The 11,500-nt window shown below is 48.1% G+C and overlaps 1 protein-coding gene across 1 annotated transcript in view; it reads right to left on the bottom strand.

Moving 5' to 3' along the window:
• Nucleotides 1-2,545: 2,545 nt before the first annotated feature.
• The window catches only part of LOC129697624 (fibulin-7), a 48,366-nt gene continuing 39,411 nt past the window's right edge, over nt 2,546-11,500 (bottom strand). The window contains exons 6-8 of the mRNA XM_055636332.1: nt 8,387-8,524; nt 7,040-7,178; nt 2,546-3,198 (exon numbers count right to left, since the gene is read on the bottom strand). Coding sequence (XP_055492307.1) covers nt 2,826-3,198; nt 7,040-7,178; nt 8,387-8,524 — 650 coding nt within the window. The 3' untranslated portion in view covers nt 2,546-2,825. The remainder of the gene's footprint in view (nt 3,199-7,039; nt 7,179-8,386; nt 8,525-11,500) is intronic.

The raw sequence follows: 11,500 nt of genomic DNA, 5'->3' as shown, positions 1-11,500 counted from the left end.
ATATAGAAGTTGGGATGTAATGTTAAAATTGTACAAGGCATTGGTGAGGCCAATTCTGGAGTATGGTGTACAATTTTGGTCGCCTAATTATAGGAAGGATGTCAACAAAATAGAGAGAGTACAGAGGAGATGTACTAGAATGTTGCCTGGGTTTCAGCAACTAAGTTACAGAGAAAGGTTGAATAAGTTAGTTCTTTATTCTTTGGAGCGCAGAGGTTAAGGGGGGACTTGATAGAGGTTTTTAAAATGATGAAAGGGATAGACAGAGTTGACGTGGACAAGCTTTTCCCATTGAGAGTAGGGAAGATTCAAACAAGAGGACAGGACAGAAGTTTAGGGGTAACATGAGGGGGAACTTCTTTACTCAGAGAGTGGTAGCTGTGTGGAATGAGCTTCCAGTGGAAGTGGTGGAGGCAGGTTCGATTTTATCACTTAAAAATAAATTGGATAGGAATATGGACGGGAAAGGAATGGAGGGTTATGGTCTGAGCGCAGGTGTATGGGACTAGGGGAAAATAATTGTTCGGCACGGACTTGTAGGGCCGAGATGGCCTGTTTCCGTGCTGTAATTGTTATATGGTTATATGGTTAAACAGGCCCTTTGGCCCCAATTGCCCACACCAGCCAACATGTCTCACCTATACTAGTCCTACCTGCCTGTGTTTGGTCCATATCCCTCCAAACCTGTCCGATCCATGTACCTGCCCAACTGTTTCTTAAACGTTGCAATTGTAAACTGTAAGGGGAAACAATTTGCGTGTGTGCGCTGGGATAGAGGGGCTCAGAAAAACGAGTGGGGAAATAAAGAGGGGGGGGGGGGGGGGGTACCTAAAATTGGAGTGTTCAATATTCATACCGCTGGGGTGTGAGCTACTCAAGCGGAATGCAAGGTGCTGTTCCTCCAGTTTGCCTGTGGCTTAACTCTGGCAGTGGAGGATGCCCTAGACAGAAAAGGAGATGGATACTAACCTCAGGATGGGTGGTGAATAGTCATAGAGTGATACAGTGTGGAAACAGGCCCTTCGGCACAGCTTGCCCACGCCGGCCAACATGTCCCAGCTACACTATCCCACCTGCCTGTGTTTGTTCCATATCCCTCCAAACCTGTCCTGTCTAACTGTTTCTTAAATGTTGGGATAGTCCCAGCCTCAACTACCTCCTCTGGCAGCTCGTTCCATACACCCACCACCCTCTGTGTGAAAAGGTTACCCCTCGGATTCCTGTTAAAATCTTTTCCCCTTCACCAATAATGGATGAACATTGAACAGAGAATAGCCGGCGGTGACCCGATGGAGGGTGGTGAAAGGAGTAGGGGTTGGAAATGAAAGCTGGATGGTGGACAATGTGTGGTTGGGAAACAAGGGTGGTGCATCAAAGAGCAGAGGGATGGTGAACAGTCGATGGGTTGGAGAGGGTTACAGTATATGGTTAACTGGTTGGCATTAGCCAAAGATATGCTGGAGATGAATGGGAAAACGGTTAGCCCATAAGGAGGAGCTGAACAAGAACGGCAGAGTGGCACACCCGAAGTGTGGACAACCCCGACAGGACCGAAGGAGCGAGAAGGGAGGACACAGAGTCACGAGTCGTGGGTGGTTCCGCGGTAGAGTCGCTGCCTCACCGCGCCAGAGACCCGGGTTCCATCCTTGACTATGGGTGCTGTCTGTGCGGAGTGTGCACGTCCTCTCCCGTGACCGCGAGGGTTTGCTCCGGGTGCTCCGGTTTCCTCCCACACTCCAAAGACGTTTAGGTTTGTAGGTTAATTTGTCTTCTGTAAATTGTAAATTGTCCGAGAAGAGAAGAGAAGAACTTTTTTCACACAGAGAGTGGTGAATCTCTGGAACTCTCTGCCACAGAGGGTAGTCGAGGCCAGTTCATTGGCTATATTTAAGAGGGAGTTAGATGTGGCCCTTGTGGCTAAGGGGATCAGGGGGTATGGAGAGAAGGCAGGTACAGGATACTGAGTTGGATGATCAGCCATGATCATATTGAATGGCGGTGCAGGCTCGAAGGGCCGAATGGCCTACTCCTGCACCTAATTTCTATGTTTCTATGTTTCTATGTCCCTAGTGTGTGTGTGTGTGTTTGTGTGTGTTTGTGTGTGTGCGTGTGTGTGTGCGTGTGCGTGTGTGTGTGTGATCGTTCGTTGGTCGGTGCGGACTCGGTGGGCCGAGTGCTGTATCCTTAAAGTCTACTGTAAAGTCTAATGGGATTGATGGTGGACAGGATGGATGGGGGAACTGGAGACCCATGTTAAATGCGGGTTGGACAGCAAACAAGCGATGGAATGTAAACCAGTAACTTGCATACAGTGGGAATATGAAAGCAATCGGGAAATATTCAGTACACAGTGTGACCCATAGGAGTTGGTTTAAGCCACAGTTAGACTTGCTGCCAGCATTCTAATGCCCCTGTCCCACTTAGGAAACCTGAACGGAAACCTCAGGAGACTTTGCGCCCCGCCCAAGGTTTCCGTGTGGTTCCCGGAGGTTTTTGTCAGTCTCCCTACCTGCTTCCACTACCTGCAACCTCCGGCAACCACCTGCAACCTCCGGGAACCGCACGGAAACCTTGGGTGGGGCACAAAGTGTCCAGAGGTTTCTGTTCAGGTTTGCTAAGTGGGACAGGGGCATAAGTCTGCAACGCATCACATCACCACGGTGAAGCAGCAGCTCAAGGTGTTGCACGCTACCAACAGTACTTGTATACCACGGCAAGCCGTCTTCCTCATGCATGTAGGGCTGGGAAGCTATCTCACCCTGGTCACCTCGCAATAACGGCCAATGGTTCCCTCCCGCCCACAGTCAACGTGTCCGAGCATCTCCTCAGAAGCCGTTGGCCGAGACGAAGAGCGTGACCTTGGACATGTGTTTGGCCTGGAACGTGCGGTTGTAGTATTCGGACATGTCCACGTCCACCTCCACGGTGCACGGCCCCAGCAGCGGCTGGACCAGGATGAGCTCGCCCGTCTGCCGGTCGGACCGCTGCACCACGAACTGGCCGCGGTTGGTGCCGCCGGCGATGCCGAAACGCAGGCTGTCCGCCCCGGGCCTGCCAGGGGCAGCAGCACTGGCAATGCGGAACAAGGTGACCGGGGTCTTCAGCTTGGAGGGCATGGAGAGGTAGTGGAAGGAGATGGTTTTTGCAGCGTGATGGCATGACTTGCTGTTCATCGGGCAAGGGTGGCGCTCACAGTGGCTGAAAAACAAAGGGAAACACAAGCTATACCCCAGCCGCAACAACAATTACTGATAACAGTGTCCCGATCAAGTTGCTGGAGTTACAACACGGGTCAGGCATCATCATCGCTGGAGAACATGGGTTGCTGCGTTGATCCAAGTCGACTCTTTCATTTCCCCTCCCATTCCCACACATACCTTTCTGTCCCGACCCTCCTCCATTGTCAGAGCCATTGCCCAGCGCCAAATTGGAGGAACAGCATCTCATATTTCGTTTGGGCCGCGTTTGATTTTGATTTGAGTTTGATTTCCCTAACTTCAAATAACCCTTGCATCCCATCTCTCTCCACCCCTCCCCCATCCAAGACGTACCGGCTTCAAAGTCATCTTGTTGAGTCTCATTGTCTGTAACTGGTTTTCATCTAGCCCACCGCTAAATATATGAATAGAAAAATGACCTGTCTCCTTTACCATCGTGACTTTATCATCGTGACATCACTCAGAGACTGCTGCTGTCCTTTTATCGGTGCTCCATTGAGAGCATACTAACATACTGTGTATGCGTGTGGTACACCAGCTGCATAGCGGCTCAGAGGAAAGCGCTCCAGAGGGCCATTGACAACGCCCAGAGGATTGTCGGCTGCCCTCTCCTTACCTTGGAGGACTTACACAGTTCCCGCTGCACCAAAAAATCCCAGAGTATCATAAAGGACATTTCCCACCCCGGACACTCCCTGTTTGAACTGTTGCCGTCAGGCAGACGGTACAGATCTACAAGAACAAGGACGAACAGACTAAAAAACAGTTTTTACCCCACTGCTATAAAAGCACTAAATGTAGCCGCCAAGGAACGCAGGGGCGATACAGACTAAGGGACTGTGGTACACTGTGAAATTGACAGAAGGATGGAGGGTTGGGTGTTTATGCGTGCTAATTTCGTGATATTTATTTTAGTTGTTTATCTTTTAATATTTTACCTTGTATGTATCGTTAGCTTTTAGAAATGTTTGAATGGTGCACTGACTGGCTGACATTTTTAAATTTTGTTGTACATGGTTCATGTTACAATGACAATAAAGAAACTATTCTATTCTATTCTATTTGTTGCATATCTTTCATTCATTTGTTCTATATCTCTCTACATCACCGTCTGTATCTCTTGTTTCCCTCTCCCCTGACTCTCAGTCTGAAGAAGGGTCTCGACCCGAAACATCACCTATTCCTTTTCTCCAGAGATGCTGCCTGACCCACTGAGCTTATGGTGCCTGTTAGATACAAGGAACTGAATACGCTGGTTTAAAAAGAAAAGACACAAATTGCTGGAGTAACTCAGCAGGCCAGGCATCATCTTTGGAGAACACGGATAATAGATAATAGACAACAGGTGCAGGAGTAGGCCATTCAGCCCTTCGAGCCAGCACCGCCACTCAATGTGATCATGGCTGATCATCCCCGATCAGTACCCCGTTCCTGCCTTCTCCCCATATCCCCTGACTCCGCTGTCTTTAAGAGCCCTATCTAGCTCTCTCTTGAAAGTATCCTGAGATCCGGCCTCCACCGCCCTCTGAGGCAGAGAATTCCACAGACTCATAACTCTCTGTGTGAAAAAGTGTTTCCTCGTCTCCGTTCTAAATGGCTTACTCCTTATTCTTAAACTGTGACCCCTGGTTCTGGACTCCCTCAACATCGGGAACATGTTTCCTGCCTCTTACGTGTCCAAACCCTTAACACTCATATATGTTTCAATAAGATCCCCTCTCATCCTTCTAAATTCCAGAGTGTACAGGCCCAGCTGCTCCATTCTCTCAGCATATGACAGTCCCGCCATCCCGGGAATTAACCTTGTAAACCTACGCTGCACTCCCTCAATAGCAAGAATGTCCTTCCTCAAATTAGGGGACCAAAACTGCACACAATACTCCAGGTGTGGTCTCACTTGGGCTCTGTACAACTGCAGAAGGACCTCTTTGCTCCTATACTCAACTCCTCTTGTTATGAAGACCAACATGCCATTTACTTTCGTCACTGCCTGCTGTACCTGCACGCTGTCCTCCATGTATAGGTGATGTTTCAGGGTGGAACCCATTTCCAGACGGATTCCTGACCAAATCAGTCTGAAGAAGTACACTGATCAGAAACATCACCTTTGTTCTCCATAGATGCTGCCTGACCCGCTGAGATCCTCACCACGAATGCTGTCTCTACCGAGTTAGCACGCTCTCCCTGGGACCACGTGGATTTTCTCCAGGTGCTCCGGTTTCCTCCCACACTCCAGTTTTGTAGGTTAATTGTAAATTGTTCCTAGTGTGCTGGATAATGCTAGTGTAACAGGGTGATCGCTGGTCGGCATGGACTTGGTGGGCCGAAGGGCCTGTTTCCACGCTGTATCTCTAAACTAAACTAAACTAAATGGGCATTAAGATCCTATCCCACTGTTTCAAAAAAAATCGCAGGAAAGACATTGGTCTTAGGTGTTATTTGTTTCTTACTCAGATCATTTAATACATTTGATCGTGTCCCATTGCTGTTTGTAGGAGCTTGCTATGTACAAATAGGCTGATGGGTGTTCCTCAGTAAAAGAAAAGGCAGCACTATAGAAATACTTACGCACTTAACATGCTTTTAGATAGGCGTATGGATATGCAGGAGTATGAATCATGTGCAGGCTGCGAAGATTAGTTTAACTTGGCATCATGTTTGATTGACACGTTGTGGGTACCTGTTGATTCAGTCTGAAGAAGGATCCCGACCTGAAACATCACTGGTCTATGTTCATCAGAGATGCTGCCTGACAAGCTGAGTTACCCCTGTGTTAATCTATGTTCTTTCAAGGCTGGCACAGACCCAGTGGGCTGAAGGGCTTGTTTCCATGACAATGACTGTGATTGAAAGATCAGCCCAGCTGATGTAGCCCAGCTCAAAGAGCCATAGAGTTATACAGAGTGGAAACAGGCCCTTCTGTCCAAGAACATCTACGCCGACCAACATGTCCCAGCTACACTAGTCCCACCTGCCTGCATTTGGCCCATATCCCTCTAAACCTGTCCTATCCATGTACCTGTCTAAATGATAGTACACAACTGCCTCAACCACCTCCTCAGACAACTCGTTCCATACACTCACTAGCCTCTGTGTATAATAGTTGCCCCTCAGGTTGCTATTAAATCTTTACCCCCTTCACCTTAAACCTATGACCTCTGGTTCTCGATTGTCCTGCTCTGGGCAAGAGGCTCTGTATGTTTACCCGATCTATTCCTGTCATGATCTGATATTTACACGATCACCCTCCTCATCCTCCCGCCCTCCAAAGAATAAAGTTCTAACCTGCCCAAACTCCCTTTAGCTCAGGCCCTCGAGCTGCCAGACAGACACTGTAGGCAGGATAGACACAAAGTGCTGGAGTAACTCAGCGGGCCAAGCAGCAGCGCTGGAGAGGAGTGGGTGATGTTTTGGGTCGAGACCCTTCTTCACGCTGAAAGTCCAGGGAGAGGGAGACACAGAGATAAAGAAGGGTAAGGTGTGAAAAACAGACATCAAAGGGGAATTGATCACTAGGTAGGGGGAGGTGACAACCAGGTATACAATGTAATATTATCAGTCCTCTGATACCCAATCAGCGAACAATGATCTTTTCTATATCTTCCTTGATCTGCATCTCCTTTGATCTCTCTTTTTCACACCTTACCCTTCCTTAACTCCCTCTCCCCTGACTCTAAGTCTGAAGAAAGATCTCGACCTCTGCCTGGCCCGCTGAGTTACCCCAGCATTTTGTGTCTGTCTTCAAAGTAAACCAGCATGTGCAGTTCCTTCCCACACATACAAGCCCCAAGGTGTGGCTGCCGATGGCCACACTGACTCACAATGGCGATGTTTTAACGTAGCTGACATTCTCGTGAGGCAGTGGACACTGCGGTTTAACGCACTCAAATCCTCCACCCGTGTTGATGCATGTTGCCTCTGTTGGGCAGTTGTGCTGCGATGTTGCACACTCATCGACATCTGGAAGGACAAGAGCAAATGTGCATGGTTAAGGACAAGTACAAATAGACTAAAAAACAGTTTTTACCCCACTGCTATAAAAGCACTAAATGTAGCCGCCAAGGAACGCAGGGGCGATACAGACTAAGGGACTGGTACACTGTGAAATCGACAGAAGGATGGAGGGTTGGGTGTGTATGCGTGCTTTGTTCGTGATATTTATTTAGTTGTTTATCTTTTAATATTTTACCTTGTATGTATCGTTAGCTTTTAGAAATGTTTGAATGCTACACTGACTGGCTGACATTTTAAATTTCGTTGTACATGGTTCATGTTACAATGACAATAAAGAAACTATTCTATCCACAGTCTTGGCAAGACTGTTCTTTTACAAGTCAAGTTCAAGTTCAAGTGAGTTTATTGTCATGTGTCCCTGTATAGGACAATGAAATTCTTGCTTTGCTTCAGCACACAGAACATAGTAGGCATTGACTACAAAACAGATCAGTTTGTCCATATACCATAATATAAATATATACACACATGGATAAATAAACTGATAAAGTGCAAATAGCAGATAATGGGTTATTAATAATCAGAGTTTTGTCCGAGCCAGGTTTAATAGCCTGATGGCTGTGGGGAAGTAGCTATTCCTGAACCTGGTCGTTGCAGTCTTCAGGCTCCTGTACCTTCTACCTGAAGGTAGCAGGGAGATGAGTGTGTGGCCAGGATGGTGTGAGTCTTTGATGATACTGCCAGCCTTTTTGAGGCAGCTACTGCGATAAATCCCCTCGATGGAAGGAAGGTCAGAGCCGATGATGGACTGGGCAGTGTCTACTACTTTTTGTAGTCTCTTCCTCTCCAGGGCGCTCAAGTTGCCGAACCAAGCCACGATGCAACTGCTCGGCATGCTCTCTACTGTGCACCTGTAGAAGTTAGAGAGAGTCCTCCTTGACAATCCGACTCTCCGTAATCTTCTCAGGAAGTAGAGGCGCTGATGAGCTTTCTTAATAATTGCACAGTGTTCTCGGACCAGGAAAGATCTTCAGAGATATGCACGCCCAGGAATTTGAAGCTCTTGACCGTTTCAACCATCGACCCATTGATATAAATGGGGGTTTTCTGGGTCCCCCTCCTACTCAAAAGACTTCCTTGTGTAAAGTTCAAAGTCCGAAGGATTGGTTACCGCGCTGTATCTCTAGAGTCCAATGTAAAAAGTGTGGGCTTACCATCACAGCTCCTGCCGTCATTGAGCAGCCTGTAGGTTGGGGGGCAGGTGCAGCGGTAGGATCCAGGGACGTTGATGCAGGTGTGCATGCAGAGTCGGGTAACTCCCTCCAACTGGAACACCTCACACTCGTCCACATCTGTACAGAACAAGCAAGCTCCTGCTCAACATCACACTGGAGTCAACGCAACCGGCATTCACAGGCCCCGCTTTCAATAGACAATAGACAACAGGCAATATACAATAGGTACAGGAGTAGGCCATTTGGCCCTTCGAGCCTGCACCGCCATGGCTGATCATCCCCAATCAGTACCCCGTTCCTGCCTTCTCCCCATATCCCCTGACTCCGCTATCTTTAAGAGCCCCATCCAGCTCTCTCTTGAAAGCATCCAGAGAACTTGCCTCCACCGCCCTCTGAGGCAGAGAATTCCACAGACTCACAACTCTCTGTGAGAAAAAGTGTTTCCTCGTCTCCGTTCTAAATGGCTTACTCCTTATTCTTAAACTGTGTGTGGCCCCTGGTTCTGGACTCCCCCAACATCGGGAACATATTTCCTTCCTCTAGAGTGTCCAAGCCCTTAACAATCTTATATGTTTCAATGAGATTCTCTCTCATCCTTCTAAACTCCAGAGTGTACAAGCCCGGCTGCTCCACGCTAGAATTTAGAAGATTGAGGGGGGGATCTTATAGAAACATACAAAATTCTTAAGGGGTTGGACAGGCTAGATGCAGGAAGATTGTTCCCGATGTTGGGGAAGTCCAGGACAAGGGGTCACAGTTTAAGGATAAGGGGGAAATCCTTTAGGACTGAGATGAGAAAAACATTTTTCACACTGAGAGTGGTGAATCTCTGGAACTCTCTGCCACAGAAGGTAGTTGAGGCCAGTTCATTGGCTATATTTAAGAGGGAGTTAGATGTGGCCCTTGTGGCTAAAGGGATCAGGGGGTATGGAGAGAAGGCAGGTACAGAATACTGAGTTGGATGATCAGCCATGATCATATTGAATGGCGGTGCAGGCTCGAAGGGCCGAATGGCCTACTCCTGCACCTATTTTCTATGTTTCTATGTTTCTATTCTCTCAGCATATGACAGTCCCGCCATCCCGGGAATTAACCTTGTAAACCTACGGTGCACTCCCTCAATAGCAAGAATGTCCTTCCTCAAATTAGGGGACCAAAACTGCACACAATACTCCAGGTGTGGTCTCACTAGGTCTCTGTACAACTGCAGAAGGACCTCTTTGCTCCTATATTTGATTCCTCTTGTAATAAATGCCAACATGCCATTTGCTTTCTTCACTGCCTGCTGTACCTGCATGCTTCCTTTCATAGACTGATGAACAAGGACCCCCAGATCCCGTTGTACTTCCCCTTTTCCCAACTTGACACCAAAGCCTTTCACAATGGTGGCTCTTGTTCTGGCCTTTGAGGAACTCAGCAGGTCTGTGAGGGGAACTGACTGGTGACATTTCGGGTCAAGACCCTTCTTCAAACTGTGTTAATAAAGAACTGCAGATGCTGGTTTGCACTGAAGATAGACACAAAATGCTGGCGTAATTCAGCGAGACAGGCAGCATCTGTGGAGAAAAGGAATAGGTGACGTTTCGGGTCGAGACCCTTCTTCAGACTTGAAAAAACAACTTGTCTGATAAAGGGTCCTGATCCGAAACGTCGCCTGCCCATTCCCTCCAGCGATGCTGCCTGATAGACATAGAAACATAGAAATTAGGTGCAGGAGTAGGCCATTCGGCCCTTCGAGCCTGCACCGCCATTCAATATGATCATGGCTGATCATCCAACTCAGTATCCCGTACCTGCCTTCTCTCCATACCCCCTGATCCCCTTAGCCACAAGGGCCACATCTAACTCCCTCTTAAATATAGCCAATGAAGTGGCCTCAACTACCCTCTGTGGCAGAGAGTTCCAGAGATTCACCACTTTCTGCGTGAAAAAAGTTCTTCTCATCTCGGTTTTAAAGGATTTCCCCTTTATCCTTGAGCTGTGACCCCTTGTCCTGGACTTCCCTAACATCGGGAACAATCTTCCTGCATCTAGCCTGTCCAAACCCTTAAGAATTTTGTAAGTTTCTATAAGATCCCCTCTCAATCTCCTAAATTCTAGAGAGTATAAACCAAGTATATCCAGTCTTTCTTCATAAGACAGTCCTGACATCCCAGGAATCAGTCTGGTGAACCGTCTCTGCACACCCTCTATGGCAATAATGTCCTTCCTCAGATTTGGAGATCAAAACTGTACGCAATACTCCAGGTGTGGTCTCACCAAGCCCCTGTACAGCTGCAGTAGAACCTCTCTGCGCCTATACTCAAAATCCGCTGAGTTCCTTTGTTTTTTGCTCAATATTCCAGCATCTACAGTTCCTTATGTTCCCAGTGATCTGGCCTGTACCTGACTTGGCCTATGTGTTACTGCACATACAATGTTGGCCATTACCTTGCCCTTTAGCTTAATGCAGGGGTAATCAATAAAGATCAATCAATATGTAAGCAAAGTTGCATCATGCAATGTTTGCAGACTGGTACCATTTATTGCATGCAAGAATTTCTGCACATAGAAACAGAACAGCATAGTACAGACACAGGCCCTTCGACCCACAATGTCCTTGTCGAACATGATGTCAAGTTTAACTAGTCTCCTCTTTGGTGTGATTAATCAATTGAAACAAGAGCGGAACTTGCTATCAGAACATGGAGGGGACGGGGGGGACACAATTTTTTGGCGGCCACGCACGCATGCGCAAACTCACACACAAGCGCGCGAGACTTCGGAGGCTGAATCCAGCGTTAAATACAGCTGAACTCTGCCTGTCTCACTGGGTTAGCTATAGCCCTGTCTGGACTAAGGGGACACCTGCGCTGCTTCCCTGCGCTGCCCATATTTCCCGTAAGTCCAGGCTGGGTTGTACTGTAAGCTCACCTGGCGGGAGGGACAGGCAGAGTTAGCTGGGTTTAACGCTGCTTCTCTGCGCTGGCCCGTCTGACTGCTGACCAAAGATCCTAGATCCTAAAGCGGAGGATCTTTGCTCTCTGGCCACCCGTGAGGTGGGGGGGGGAGGTTACTCGGGAGGGGACGGGACGGGACGGGACGGGACGGGAC

This window comes from Leucoraja erinacea, chromosome 5 (assembly GCF_028641065.1).
Source record: "Leucoraja erinacea ecotype New England chromosome 5, Leri_hhj_1, whole genome shotgun sequence".
Classification (NCBI taxonomy): Eukaryota; Metazoa; Chordata; class Chondrichthyes; order Rajiformes; family Rajidae; genus Leucoraja; species Leucoraja erinaceus.
The sequence above is the reverse complement of the archived record's forward strand: the minus strand, read 5'-3'. Positions and strand labels throughout refer to the sequence as shown.